The sequence below is a fragment of the Diaporthe batatas genome, assembly GCF_019321695.1.
Source record: "Diaporthe batatas strain CRI 302-4 chromosome Unknown Contig00003, whole genome shotgun sequence".
In the NCBI taxonomy this organism is placed as follows: Eukaryota; Fungi; Ascomycota; class Sordariomycetes; order Diaporthales; family Diaporthaceae; genus Diaporthe; species Diaporthe batatas.
The window spans coordinates 2,725,679-2,740,353 of NW_025408550.1; the positions used below are offsets into that span (position 1 = coordinate 2,725,679).

Consider the following 14,675-nt stretch of genomic DNA (forward strand, 5'->3'; position numbering starts at 1 on the left):
GTGGACCCAGAATGTCTAAATAGGCAAAGCCACCCGGCTTGTCCTCTCGCAGTGGGCTTCAAATATATTGGAGAACCCAAGCGGGGGATGCAAAAGGGTCAGCACGTCTGAACAACAGGATGTGGATTGAGTGGTTGAATGATGTTCAGTAAGCTTTGTCTTCTCTGGACATATGAATAAGAAATACCAATGCCAATGTGTCTTCTCAATCACTCTGGTTGTATTCAGCTCACTTCACTCTCCAACCAGCCCGAGTCTCGGTCTCCAGAGAGTCGGCACTCTTCCGAAGCTCAGATGCGGAACCTCCCCTCCGCTGACCAGTGTCGCGATTTCTGAACGGGGCACGCTTCCAGGGTCGCGAGCCGGGCCAAGACGGACACCTTTGTAAATATTCCGTGGCGCGCTTAGAAACGACAAAGTTGCCCGAATCGTGCACTGGGTCCTGAATTTGAATGACAACAGAAAATACCAAGTACATATGTACCTAGGTATTCACAAATGCTGAATTATAAGACCATGGAGCCGAGACCGTCTCAGATATTGCGTGTTCTGTGCTTACCGCCAGGTCCAGATTTTCTCATTATTATCGCCTCTTGATAAACTCGCTCGGGTAGCCAGTTCTCGCCCAGTGCCGGCAGCAAGACCAGCCACACGCATCTGTTCCGGTACGCGGACCCACGAGCCACCGCAGATCCTCTTTCAAGATGGCACCCATGTGGAAGCGCCTCGTCAGCGGCGTTTTGGCCGTGGCATCTGTTGCCACGGGCGTGAGCGCGCAGTATCCCAACCCGGGCCCGGTCTCCGGCGCAACCACCGTTCACGACCCGTCCGTTATCAAGAGCTCATCCGGTACCTATATTATGGCACACACTGGAGACAATGTAGCGCTGAAGACCTCTACCGATCGAACCGTATGGCGCGAGGCAGGAGCCGTATTCCCCAACGGGGCATCCTGGACTACTCCATACACGAACGGCGACAAGAACCTCTGGGCCCCAGATATCTCATTCCACAACAGTAAGCAGTTTCCAGATATAGGTGTTCCTTTTAAGAGCAAATATACTCCATCTTCGGCCTATGCAACAAAGACCTGTAGACCTCACGGGCTGCAGATTTTACGACAGGCTATGACCACCTCCTCCCCGCCACAATTTTAGTCCAAGTTACTTCTTTGGTTGTCTAATGGCTAACTCCCAACGTCGGAAAGACCAGTATTATCTTTATTACAGCGCCTCGAGCTTTGGCTCGCGAAAGTCCGCAATCTTCCTGGCCACGAGCCCCACTGCCGCCTCGGGATCGTGGACCAACCAGGGCTTGGTGATCGAGTCCTCTGATTCGGTCGACTACAACGCCATTGACCCCAACCTCGTCGTCGACGCCTCAGGCAACTGGTGGCTGTCCTTCGGCTCATTCTGGACGGGCATCAAGATGATCTCCATCAACCCCAGCACGGGCAAGCGCTCCGGGACGAACCTCATCTCCCTCTCACGCCGCAGCACCAACGTCGACGGCGCCGTCGAGGCGCCCTACATTACGCGCCGCGGCAACTACTACTACCTGTGGGTGTCGTTCGACAGGTGCTGCGCGGGTGCTTCCAGCACGTACCGTACCATGGTCGGCCGGTCTACCAGCATCACAGGTCCGTATGTGGACAAGAGCGGTGTGAGCATGGCCAACGGTGGCGGCACTGAGGTCATGGCGAGCCACGGCTCGATCCACGGGCCTGGCCACCCGTCTGTTTTTACGGACGCGGATTCTGATGTGTTTGTTTACCACTATTACAACAATGCGGGCACTGCGCTGCTGGGCATCAACCTGATTCGATGGGAATCGGACTGGCCGGTGATCTACTGAGGGTGCTGTAGATTTGGATGTCGATGACGGAATGGGAGCATGGACACGACTGGCCGGGCGTACAACTTCCCTGTAAATAACGGTACTCCGATAGTGCCGGACAAAGAAAACGAACACCGTTTTCGAATCATGTCCCAATACCGTGGACTCGCTACATTTGACTTTCTTTCTGGAATGAATGCCATGGGCAACAGAAGCCATTTACGCGATCAGTATAATCAGTGTTGACTTTCTGTGTAAGTAGTCCCAGACAAGCAAGACGGCTCTTAAACTGGAGCCGTCATTTCGCCCCTCAATGGCTTCCTGTTTTCAAATGTTCTCCGCTTCACTCATTATCCTCCTCATTCGCTGAGTTTGACCAGCCACGCATGCTGAGTCTCCAAGACGTAGCATCGTAAAGATAAGAGATCGGATATTCGCACCCACCAAAACGGAGGGTATACCCAACCCCCAAGGGACAACCTCTCATAGGACAACTCCTATGGGATGACCTCCTATGGGACAACCTCCTATGGGACAACCTCCTATAGGACACAACCTCCTGTAGGACAACCTCCTATAGGATAACATCATATAGGATAAACCTATGAGATAATTACTTGTAGCTTGGTGCAAAACTAAGCACTTTGTGAGTTCCCTGGTATGGGTGTACCCTCCGTTTTGGCAGGTGCGAATATCCGATCTCAAAGATAAAGTTCAAAGGATTGTTCCCGTCATAGCGGGCTTGAGCTTGAGCTGCTTCGAGATTGGCTTCAAAGCTCACAAGCCTAATATTTGGACGACTTCGTATATGGCTACATTCAAAAGTTTGGACCATCCACTGAGGTGTAATTGAAGGGTTCGCCCACAATCTGGACCCCTTCCAGATTGCCAAACCTCGACACCATCCTCACATGACGAGTCCCATTCCTGGTGGACTGGCGTCCAAGGTCATAGCAACAACTTGAACGGCATTTCGTAAAGATCATTATCTCCTCCCACTGGTTGAAGGAATTCCAAATGTCAAATTTGGTTGTTGGCAGAACAGGCGGGTGAGCGGTCCAGCAGTTGTTTTTGATGCGCCTGAGCTTCGAACAGTACAAATGCTCACTTGGAACCGCCGGGACACGGTCCTTGCCTAAGCCTTGAGCCCTCCTCACGTGGAAGGAATATTTGAGTACGTCAACAGCATTCGCTCATGGAATGGGCTAGAAGTCGTGATCCTGCTACTTTACTCGGTCGAATCGACTCTGAGAACCACTCACGAGTACATGCACAAACACACACGCACGGAGCACAGTCTTCAAATTTGAAAGCGTGCCTGCAAGCACTATAGCTTGCCTGTCTTCCCTCTGCTACCATCCTGTAGGAGGTTACACCACATGGGGTTGTCTGTCAAGGGTTCCCCACAGGTTGTCGTCCTATGTCCTCGGACGTAGGCGGAATAGAAGCGAGACCAGTTAGCAGAAGCTGTCTTGCGATTATGCGGCTCGTCATAGAGAGAGACAGACCCGCCAGAATGGGCCTTCGAATCCTTGGAAATTGGTAGGCTGACATGGTCCCCTATGATGCTGAGATTCCCAATATTAGTCGAACATTCCTGCCAATCTATCCATCGTCTCCGAGCGGGTCTTTGCCCTACGGAGCCGAGCGCGAACGGCGGGAGCGTGCACGGGGTCGAGTCATGAAGGGTACGTTTGTCGACCCGCAGTTGAACTGTCAGTACTGCATTAAGGCCGTTTGGCATGGCCAGGCAGGAGGAATAGGCCGCATTGAACGGATCAAGCCACCAATTAAGCTTATACTGTGGATGGACGCACTAGAGAACCCTTACTAGTGTAGCAGCAGAGTAGAGGCCCCTGATTGATGTTATGTCAGCAGCGGCGAAAAGGGGTTGTGCTGCGGCCAGCCAGGGCAGCCAGGCCAGGGCAGCCAGGCTGCCAGCCAACAGAGGCAGGTCTTGTAGAAATTGGACCCGCTCCCCGCAACTACCGACAGGACTGCCCAGACGATTGGCGATCTCCAGATCAGGCCCGGTCCCAAAGGGGCAGGGGTCTGGGCAGGGGTGTGGGAAACCCTGCAGCTGCCCTGCTGGGAAGGGGTCTGCGGAGTAACCAGGATCTCATCCTTCCCAGCACGCTGGGTCGACAGCTTGCGGTCCCGCGGTCCTGCCGGTCCTGCTCGCACTCGGCAGCGGCCCTCTGTTGATAAAGATCATCCCAGCGAGTGTCCGTCCGGATGGGTCACGATGTGACCCTCAACGGGCGGGGGTCTAGACCTTTTCTGCACCATCCAGGCCATCCAGGCCATCCTGAGTGAGCCCGTCCTCTCGCCTCGTCGTCTCATCCTCAGACTCTGACCGATGATGGCAGCTGGCTGCCAGCAACAGAATGAGTGATTGACTGCAGCGGATTACATGCATGCAGGGGGCCAACACAGCCCGCCTCGACAGGACGTGACAGGCGGCGGCCGCACCCTGCCTGCCTGCAACGAGGAAGGGAGTATCGCAGGGGCTGACTCGACCAGTCGCCCTGCAGCACCCATGCAGCCGCTGCAGAGATAGCTAGCGTCAAATTTGCTGAAGGATCACCAACCTGGCCGCCCTTCAGCTGAGCTTGACTTGGTTGCTTGGCCCAGCTAAAGTGGCCCTGCCAGGCTGCCCGTGGGGCCTCGGCGGCCCTTTTCTTTTCCTTTTCATCTGACGTGGTTGTCATAGTAGTGGTGGTTTTGATCGTGTTTCTGCTGTTCCTTTGCTCAGCCAGAGCCCTCGTCGCCGTCTCATGTCGAACCTGGACTCCCGGAACAAGTACGCTTACACCACAATTATGTCTGCGGTAAGTTGTCGGCCTGCCTGTCGGCCTGCCTGTACGCCGCACTTTGCTCTCCCCCGGAGGAGGCTGACTGAGATGACGCGCCCGACAAACAGCACGACAACAACGCACACCAAGCTCCCGAGGTGCTCTCACAGGATTACCCAGAGCCCGTTGTGCCGCAGCAGCAGCATCACCAGCACTTTCAGCAACAGCAGTACCAGCAACACCAGCAACACCAGCAACACCAGCAACACCAGCAATACCAGCAGTACCAGCAGTACCAGCAGTATCCTCCAAAACCAGAAGATGCCCAGTACCCACCAGGTAGCGGGCCCTACTCGGCCTACAGCGCCAGCCAGCTCGATCCCACATCACCAGGGCTCCAGAACCCCGCGGGAGGTGGCCCGGCCCAAGCCCCCTCAGACGCCGGGAACAAGAAGAAGGGCACCATATGCGGCTGCACAGCTATCGTCTTCGTGCTCTGCCTCGTCATCGCCCTCCTCTCCGCAGCCGTCATCGGTCTCGCCGCCGGCACCGGTGTCGAGGCAAGCCGGGCGAACACGGCCGACGACCGGGTCGCCGAGCTCACCTCCTCCTTGGCCGCGGCGGCCACGGCCACCGCCACCGGCGGCTCGGCGGCAAGCACGTCGTTCGCCCAGCTCGACAGGAATTGCTCGGCGGACCCCAACGGTGTGACCGGGACGACTTATGACGCCTTCTCATGTAAGCCTGTCCTGGATACTGGATATTTGTGGTGTGTGTAGGTTACATGTCCCCCCGGCTGACAGTGTAAACCCTGCAGTACTCGGCAACTGGTCCTTCACAATCCAGTGCAACAAGGACGCCAGAAATGGTCCGTTGATGGCGCTCTTCTCCGCCGACTTCGACACATGCATGGACCACTGCGCCTCCTACAACCAGTACCTGCCACACCTGTTCGGCGAGAACAACACCAACGCGACCTGCGGCGGTGTCAGCTTCATCCCCCTGTGGACGCCAAAGTCCGAGGCCCTCAAGGGCGGCGCCCCGGGCAACTGCTACCTGAAGCCCACGCAGACGGAGGAGCTATCCACGCCCAACATCGGCACCGAGTGTCATGCCGCGGTCCTGAACACCTGAGCCTGACCCCTCTACGTGTCCACTTGTGATTTTACCATTGCATCGCCAAAATGGCGTTATAAATAAGACGGTTGTGTCCTCATGCCAAGACGAAAGAATTGGGATATTACGGGACCATACTTAATCATCGGGCGCACATTAAAGCGGATCAAAAGCACCCGCGACAATCTTAAAAGCTCCGCTCGGGCACCGCTCCGGGGGAAGGGGGCGCGAGTCCGGAGCGATATTGAACCGTGAGGGTATCATGGAAAATTCGACGTCAAAAATCACGGACTTGTGGATATACCGTATTAAATGGTTCGTGGTTCTCCTAATCGTTGGGGAGCGAGCCTAAAAAGGGCCTTCGACTTTTTGCAGTTGTCTATCGTTGATATCCATCCACCTATTATGACTGAACGTCCAAAAACAGAAAAGAATAAAATAAAATACACATAATTTATCTGACAAACCACGTACGCGTCTGTGTTCTCGCCCCAACCAACTACCTAGGTACTTACATAAGTACTCAAGCATGTGTTGAGAATTCATCCAAGCAATACAACTTTGGTTCACGGCTTTTATCCACCTCAACAACCTGAGGAGTTGATTACACCGATCCAACGCTACTACTCATCGTCATAATTCGAATTGTCGTCTGCACCCCCCATTAAATTAAGCCCACAACGCTCGTGGTCATGGCCCCAGCCCTACCCGTTGACAACCAACACCTGCAGCTGGTCCCGAGCCGTTGGGACGGTTCGTGAGACTAAGGTCGTAGCGCAGCGCCGCAGCCGTTGGCCTGCTCTTTACCGTTTGCCACCTGAGGCGTTGCCATGCCTTTGCCGGCACCGGCATTCTGGCGGAGCTGATACGTTGGGACACACTGGTGTTATCTTACCCTCACCGGTGCCTCCAGATGGGGCTTGGGCAGCGCAATCTTAAAAACAGGGCACTTTGTCGTGATAGTGTACTGTATTCTGTTGAAACAAATAGTATGGGTATCGATAATTACAGAATTATGAGGTACAAGACCAATGTAGACCTCCTCAAAACCACCAACAAGCTCTATGAGAAGCAAAGTCAAGTGACCTGTGAAATAGACGCCGGAGGCAAATAAAGGCTGTCCACATGCTGAGAAAAGCCCCTCCGATCATGTTGAAACAAGTCTACAGAGACAAACATTAGGTTCGAACATGGGAAGAATCAACTCTTTCGAACGAGATACCGGTCCAACCACGAAGCTACCCGGAAGGTGGCTCACTCCGGTGTCTCGGGCACCTCCCAGAGGGAATTTTCAAACTGCCTTTCGGACTTGACCATCGTTGGCGACGAGTCGGTCGGCGTCCGCGGCGCAAAGGGGATCTGGGAGGTAGGCGTGAAGATTGGCAGATCAGCCCGCTTCATTGGGCTCGGTGACCGCAGCGAGGCCGGATCGACCTGTTTCAAAGGCGTGGGCGTCGTGTCCATCACTACTGGCGCGGGCTGCTTGGCCGCGCTGGGCGTCGCCGTGTTTGGAGGCAGCCAGGTAAGGGGCTCCTGCGGAGCGGCGATTTCTGGGGCTGGTCCGTCTGGCTGGTACTGGACGAAGACATCTGGAGTGGCAGCTTGTGGCGGAGGGGCAGGCCCCGTGGGCGTCTCCTGGCCACTTCTGGGGAGGGGGATCTCTTGTGGGAGACTGTTCTGCGAGGCAATCTCGGCTGGGGGGCTTGGCTGTTGATAAACCGCAATAGGGTCAGGGCTAGATGGCGGTAGAGGTGTCTGCTTCGTGGCATCCGTGGGCGCAGGCTTTGGTGGCGAGGCTGTCGCTTCCTTCTTTGCGCGCGCCTCCCTTTGCTGTTTTGTGACCAGCGTGATCTTTTTGAAGCCGGATGTGATCTTGTCAAGCTCATCGCCTGACTTAGGCGGGGGTGACTGGGTGTTCTGAGCTTGCTCGGTAAGACTGGGCGACTTGGATTTCGACGCAGCTTTCGTAGCAGGAGCTGCGCTCTTTGGCCGGGGTGCTTTGGGAGCTTCCTTCTTTGCTTTGGTCGTCCTGGTCTTCTTTACGGCAAGCGGGCCGCCGGCAGCCGTCCTCACGCTCATGGAAGTGTCTGGCCTCTCAGTCATTGACGTCGCCGGTCGTTCGTCCAGCGGGGTGACTTGGCCCTGCGTGCCGTCAAATGACTCAAGGATTGTTGACGCAGCACTAACGCGTCGCCCTTGTCTCGTTGGGGCCCGGTCACCAGGCTGTGGTGTATTGCTGCGTGAAGCACCCTAGCGAAACCTTTGTTAGCCATCGAAACGGGAAAAACACGGTGATGCCAAGTGGCGCCCGACATGATACATACCTTTTCAGAAGCTGTGACTGAGGCACCAGCCACGGTCTTCCGCCTGTTCTTCACGGGATCATCATCTCCCTCGAAGTAACTCGTAGGTTTCCTCTCACGTAAACTCATCCTTGATGGTGCTGCAGCGGGCGGCGGCGCCGGGGTGGTTCTCCCACCCTCGGGCGGGAGGGTGCCATCGATGGCCATTTGGCGGTCACGCCGGATGCGCGTTGCCTCAGCAGAGAGGTCTTCAGGCCCGCAACTTGTTGTCGTCCGATCCGTGGGCGTCAGCACTGCACACAGCCCGTGAGCTGCAACGTACCACGGCACCTCTGGGGGTGGTGGCGTGGGCGGTCTCGGAGGTGCAATACCATTCATGGATGCTTGTCGGCGCAATCGTGCGCTTTCAACCATCTTCGCGGTCGAGGACTGGGTTGGTGTGCAGTATGTCGGAAGTGGTCCATTCCGAGCAGCTTTGACCTGCGGCGGTGATGCCATGACGCCTGTCTCCAGCAGATCTAGGTCTTCGGGACTCCACCAAGAGGGGTCGTAGGCATGGGGTCGCGTCTTCAACTCGAGCGAGTTCCTCCTGTCGTGTGAGATGCCCGTTCTCTGAGGCGTCGTGCCATCAAGCCCGTTTGGTTCGCCTTTCGGAGTCGGATCACTGCCAGCGAGACCGCTGACGTGGCTCAAAACCCCAGAAGTCAAAGCGCGATCGCTGTAGCCACCCTCGAGAACGCTGATGACCCTTCCGTCGACACTTGTGCCCAACTCGTCGGCAATCTTCGTGACGTCCCGAGCAATTCGGGCATAGAAGCCAGTCGGCACATTCACGACGTGACGCTGCATGCCAGCTCCCTCCCACTCACTCGCATCGAAGCCTGCCGACAGGAAAATCGCCGCCTTCGACGTCTGATTCGCCATGCGAAGCCGTTCAGTGTGCGCTTTCAGATACTTTCTGGCCTTCTCCAACAAGACGGCGTATTTGTCCTCGTACAACGCCCAGAACTCAGCCTCTGTCTTCCAAGGCTCCAAATGCACATTCCAGACGTGCTGGCCGTGCGCATTGTCTATGCAAAGGCTTGCATTCTTGACCTTTTCCTCGTCGCCCATCTCGCAAGGGTACGAGTTGATATCATGGAGCGAGAAGTAGCCGATGGATGCCTTCTTCCAATATGCCGCATTCTTTGCCAAGCCCACGCCCCTAGAGTTATGCTGCCAGGCAATTTGCTGGCTTCCATCGCCGTGGTGAAGGTCAAAGTCGATAATGGCAGCATGGGTGAGGCCGTGGCCGAGAATACCATGCATGATTCCAACATGCACATTGTTGACCCAGCAAAAGCCCGACGGGTATGATGCGGAACAGTGATGGCCCGGTGGCCGAACAGCGACAAACGCTCGCTTGGGCCCCGACTCGGCAAAGACGGCGTCAACAGCGTCGCATACAGCACCCAACGAGCCCTCCAGTGCCTCCAGCGACTCCGAGCACAGGTACAGATCGCCCTCATGCAGCTTCTTAGGCTGCTCGTGGTCCGGACCGCGGTTCATGTCCGGGCGCTGAAGCTCCTTGCCCCCAGTCGCAAGCTTCGCCTCAGCCGAGTCGCACATGATCTTGAGCTCCTCCATCCATTTGGTGCCATGGACGTTTGTGACGGCAGGCGAAGACAGAGACACCCGTCGCTTCGATCTATGTATCCGAAACGGTACCGACTGTATGGCCGCCGGGTTCAGACTCGGATGCAACACGTGCTCGCCCTCGGCGTGCCTCTCGCCCAGCAGCACGTACGCCGCAGAGATCCCCAGCACGCAGGCCTTTATCCTCTCGGGCCGTTCGACGATGGTGCTGAGGGTGGCGCGCGACGAGCGCGGGCGGGAGAAGCGGTGGCCGTAGCACGCATCGTGGAGCACGACCAGGGTCTCGGCGGCGCGGCCCGAGTCCTCGGCGTGGAGGAGGTCCAGCTCCCTGGTGAAGTAGGCCCTCGCTATGGAGTTGGCAGAGGGAGGAGGCGGGCGCGGGGGATCGGGCGAGCTCGCGGCGCGCGACGCGGTCGGGGACATGTTGGCGGAGCTGGTGCGGCGCAGCGGGGTGACGCCGTTTGCCGAGTGCAGCGAGTTCATGGAAGCCTTGCGCAGCAGCGTTGGGGTGGCCGAGCCGGACCGGGACTCGCGGCCATTTGAGGAAGGGCCGTTATAGGGGCCTCGAGAGGCGGCCCTGACGCTGAGAGCAGAGGGTGATCGGTCGACTGCTGGCCTGTAAGGGGAGCTGGCGCCCCCTGACGCCGACGTTGGGTTCGGAGAGCGAGGCGAGCGCGCGGGGACGGGCGAATGCGCCAGTGGCGACGTTGAGAGGGAGAGCTGGTGGAGAGACTGCAGCAGCTCGCCGTCCGAGTCTCTGAGCTTGGTGGTTGAAATCCTCCTGCTGGGAGTTGCCTGGGCCTTTGGCGACGACATGGTGAACGAGGTGAGCGAGGTAAACGAGGGGCACGAAGTTGGGCAATCCTCGCTCGCCACACACGTCATCCAGCTGCGCGGGACAAGAGTTGACGGCGCCCCTTGGAGGCAGGGCAGCGAGTGCGTTGGGAGCAGTCTGAGGAATGGGTCAAATTTGAGTTGCTCGTTTAGGAACCTGGGGTTGCCGTCGTGAAAGAAAATGAGCGACTGGACTTGTGCAGGATGTGCACATGTCATTTTGGAGCGATCGCTAGGCCAACTTGGGCTCAAATCAAAACAAATAACACACCAGTAGTAATAAGACAAGCTTGGGCTTTTTTGGAGGCCGCGTGCCGGGAGCTGCAGGCTGCAGGCTGCAGGCTGCTGCAGCGCTGCACGTATTTCGTCAGTCCGTTGTACGAAGTACGCTAGAACGCGTGAAATGACGCTCTCTGGCCCCACGTGACGGGTCCCTGGGCCCGGGAGCACCCCTGGCGGCCAGTGGCCATCTGCGATCGATCCACTCGCCTACATGCCTTGTACGGAGTACAGTACGTACATACGGATACACCTGCAAATAGCAGCAGCACCGTGCTCCAAGTTATTACAGCAGGACCCCTGAGAAGCAATGATCCACCGCACCATCGTGGGAGGGAGCAGGGGCCTTAATTGCCTCGCCGTCCTCACCGCACACCGCAAGTGGGTTGCAGTCCGTGACCAGACAGACGGAGACCGCCTTCTCCCATGGGCTGAAGCAAATCCTGTCTTTGTCCGTGATTATGCCAATATACCCAGTGAAACAAGCCGCAGACATACTCTATTTACCCTTTCCGAGTGACTTCTCACAAGAAACACAATAGACTGAGGACGTCATCTGCATTTTGCGTCACCCACGACTCAATCGTCATGTATCATTCATGACAGGTTACCGTATATGGGATGGCTCGTTTTGCTGTGGCCTCTCTGCTCGTGTACGTGCAGTGTCACTCGGTCTTATTAGTATCAAAGACAGCCCCAGCGCCAAGGGCCGCTGTAATAATCTAAAATATGTTTAAATCTTATTGTATCACAGTGGTCTTGAAGAACCATCGCTGCAAATGAAGGCATATCCATTCATGGCTTCTTCACACACGCCCATGCAGCCCTCTGCATTCCGGTCAAACAGGCCATATCTGCTTACCCAAAGTCTGCAGTGGCCTCGTCTTGTCCCAAATAGAAACTCCGTCTATTTCTCCTCGCTATGCAATGATGTCGCATTCAAGATGCCCGCGCCCGTAATCCCTCCATCATGACATGGGCTGAGAACAACACGGAACCTCTTGCCGTGCTCCAGGGTCATCACCCGGTCGAGAAACCCCTGGCAGTCTTGTAGGTAGTCCTGGAAACCAGTTATACAACCACCCGTGTATCCTACCACAACCTCGACGGTTGGGAACCGGGCGGAGGTCTTGTCCTTCCGCAGAGGTGTTGGTAGCTCTTCGGCCAAGGTGAGCAAGCCGATTGTGTAACCAGCCATGAGGCCTGCGGCTCGCCATTCGATGTCAAGCGCAATACGGTAGAGTGCCTCGGCAACCTCTGGAGTCCACTCAAACTCTGAGTTGGTGGAGGGTTCCACGTTCTCTTTCTTCGTAGTCGGGTATTGCCTCCGCAGTTGCTCTACCAAGGAGCCACCTTGATCGTTACGCGGTTTGAAATGGCTGAGCCACGTCGTGCTCAAGGACCACGGCTGTGTTATCTGGAATGGCAGCTTGAACGTGTCGATTTTCAGAACCTTGGTTAGGTATTCTTCGAATATGATGCGGCCCAGTTCGCCAAGGTATCGACCAGAGGTCATGTACTCCAGAGGCTGGAAGCCTGGTCTTTCGACGGTCATGTTCAGCAGCCTGTCCCATCTGGTCATAATATCAAGGCTCGAAAGAACAGCCTCTGTGCCGTTGATGCTCCATTCGGTGTTGACTGCTATCTTTGGGTCTCCGCCAGCCTGCCCAGGTATCACGCTCACTGTCTTTGGGCGCTTGCTTTCCTTGAGGGTGCTGAGTTTCAAGGGTATCGTGGCATTGGTGCCGGTCCCACAAATGAGGGCCATGCATGCTTTTTGGTGAGCCTCTGCGCGGTACTGGTAAACGAACGAGACCAGGCTTGCGACCGCATCATTCGCAATGGCTGCAACCCTGATACGGGGCAACTTTTCACCGCGGTGTTCATCGTAACCCGCAACAAGATAGGACCCCAGGTCGACTTTGGAATCGAGCGCAAAACCCTTGCCCATGGGCATGAGGGTCGCCTCCTGCAGCGATTTCTGCTCCATGGGAAAACTGAAGGTGACGCCCATGGGTAGTTCGTCCTCAGGCTTCAGGCCCCACCGTTGGCAAGCCAGCCGGACAACACTTGCGATGCGGTCGCCGATGAAGTCGAAGAGTTCATCTGAGTTTGAGTTCTTGAGCTGGTCGCCAATGGGCCATGAATGCTCCAGAACTCGGCGCAGCCGTGGGGGATGGACCGCAGACGAGGAGGAGCCCTGCCCATTGACCGAAGCGCCCTCGTTGCTGGGCCCGTCAGCCCCGCCGGCGAGCAGCTCGACAAAGCCGACTCTGAGATTGGTCCCTCCTCTACGGCTCCTGGTCAGTACGTGGACTCAATTCTTGTGGCTGGCTTCTTGTTCAATCAAGAATAAGCTCACATGTCAATAGCTAGGTGCCTGCGGTTGGGCAAAAAAGGGTCAGTCTTGACTGCAAAAGAGTGGCGTGTCCAGAATCGAGATAACTCACCGGCCGCGATCGGCGAGGTCGATCCGCCTAAGGAGGGACTCGCTAATGGGCGTTGGCAAGAACTGGTTGTCCGACTCGGTGGACAGTTCTGAGAACTTGATGAAAAGCTCCTGCGAGAGCTTGAGGACAGTCTGGTCGGTCAAGCGCAGAGGCTGGAGGAAGTCGTCCAACGACTGCGGAAACTGGTCTTGTTCTTGTCCAGACGCCATTGTTGGTTGTGTCTGCCGTGCTGGGGTGTACATATACGTATGCTCATAGCTTGCTACTGCTAAGCCTCAAGACCGGAGAAACTCGATGGGATTGGAATAGGTCGGGTACCAAAACAGTGGTCGGTTGAGAAATGATCAAACGAGCGAGGCGGGTGAGATACAACAAAGAGTGTAAGGCTGCTCATGACCTTGGGATCAACAAACCGTTTGTCTAGTATTCATCCATTGCAGGCACGTAACGGTTAGAGTGTGACTGAGGTCATGCAGGCTCATAGATAGGTAGGGTGAGCCGCTGGACAGACAAGGACCGAAACAGCCAAGGTCGGTAACTGGGCCCTTCACGAAGGCACTCAGCTAAGGTGCTCCTGATAAAACGCAACGCCACTGGCCCCAGCCCACATGCCATCCCACTTTCAAGACCGACAGCCCCACAAGCTGACAACGTAACGTCAAGTACTTGTAGTAGTAGCACGCGACATCCACTACGGCTAACGTTCCGTTGGAACTCCCAAATAATGCATACCGAGCCGTGCGGCGTCTCCTGCTCGGCACCTGGCTGCACAGTCCTGGTTCTCTGGATTGTTACACCTCGGCAACTGCCCCTCGCAGTGTGACAGGGCAGATTCTGCCGTAAGTAGAACATACGCCAGTCGGCTAGGGTACGAATAGACATATATAATGATCTTGAAAGATACATTGTGCCCTGTCCCTCTGGGACCCTAATTGTTTGACTCCAGCTTAGTAGTGGAACTCAAAAAAACGCAAATAGTCCACATATATATATATATATATATAAGAAACATTCTGAGGATATTTGCCGGTGTCTTTGCAGGGGACCTGGCGAAATCCTCCTAAATGCTCTAGCCACTGTTGTGGCCCAAGTCTCCCTCAGGACCCTCGCCGTATTGCTACGACTAGAATTAGATCCTGACTATTTCGCAAGAGGCAAACGGTGTCCATAACTTTCGGGCCCATCTCTCCAATCGTTGAAAGATACTGGCATAAATACTTAAGTCCCTAGGTACCTAGGTACCTGATATTTGCTTGGCCCCCCCCCCCTCTCCAGAGCTTCTCCAACAGCAGATACCCTAAGCCTAGGTACCCTATCCCTGAATCACGCCACTGTAGTCCAACACTTCACGATTACTGATAGTCTGGCCGATAAGTCGTAAGGACGTGCTCCGTACATGCACCTGTCATGGCCACGTCGCCGGCCCT

At 55.9% G+C, this 14,675-nt stretch overlaps 4 protein-coding genes across 4 annotated transcripts; 2 read left to right on the forward strand and 2 right to left on the reverse strand.

The window, feature by feature from the left end:
- Window positions 1-149: 149 nt before the first annotated feature.
- Window positions 150-1,908, forward strand: KVR01_002838 (uncharacterized protein). The gene is made up of 2 exons (XM_044787855.1): window positions 150-1,017; window positions 1,208-1,908. The coding sequence occupies exons 1-2, from the start codon at window positions 705-707 to the stop codon at window positions 1,852-1,854; spliced, it is 960 nt and encodes a 319-aa protein (XP_044647853.1). The 5' UTR covers window positions 150-704; the 3' UTR covers window positions 1,855-1,908.
- A 2,229-nt stretch (window positions 1,909-4,137) lies between these two features.
- On the forward strand, window positions 4,138-6,213 carry KVR01_003263 (uncharacterized protein). Its single transcript, XM_044785342.1, has 3 exons — window positions 4,138-4,667; window positions 4,760-5,369; window positions 5,449-6,213. The coding sequence occupies exons 1-3, from the start codon at window positions 4,614-4,616 to the stop codon at window positions 5,763-5,765; spliced, it is 981 nt and encodes a 326-aa protein (XP_044648278.1). The 5' UTR covers window positions 4,138-4,613; the 3' UTR covers window positions 5,766-6,213.
- A 533-nt stretch (window positions 6,214-6,746) lies between these two features.
- On the reverse strand, window positions 6,747-10,752 carry KVR01_002764 (histone deacetylase). The gene is made up of 2 exons (XM_044788212.1): window positions 8,072-10,752; window positions 6,747-7,997 (listed from the first exon to the last, which is right to left on the reverse strand). The coding sequence occupies exons 1-2, from the start codon at window positions 10,736-10,738 to the stop codon at window positions 7,002-7,004; spliced, it is 3,663 nt and encodes a 1,220-aa protein (XP_044647779.1). The 5' UTR covers window positions 10,739-10,752; the 3' UTR covers window positions 6,747-7,001.
- A 705-nt stretch (window positions 10,753-11,457) lies between these two features.
- Window positions 11,458-13,793, reverse strand: KVR01_002592 (uncharacterized protein). Its single transcript, XM_044788730.1, has 3 exons — window positions 13,249-13,793; window positions 13,161-13,178; window positions 11,458-13,089 (listed from the first exon to the last, which is right to left on the reverse strand). The coding sequence occupies exons 1-3, from the start codon at window positions 13,488-13,490 to the stop codon at window positions 11,706-11,708; spliced, it is 1,644 nt and encodes a 547-aa protein (XP_044647607.1). The 5' UTR covers window positions 13,491-13,793; the 3' UTR covers window positions 11,458-11,705.
- Window positions 13,794-14,675: the final 882 nt, after the last annotated feature.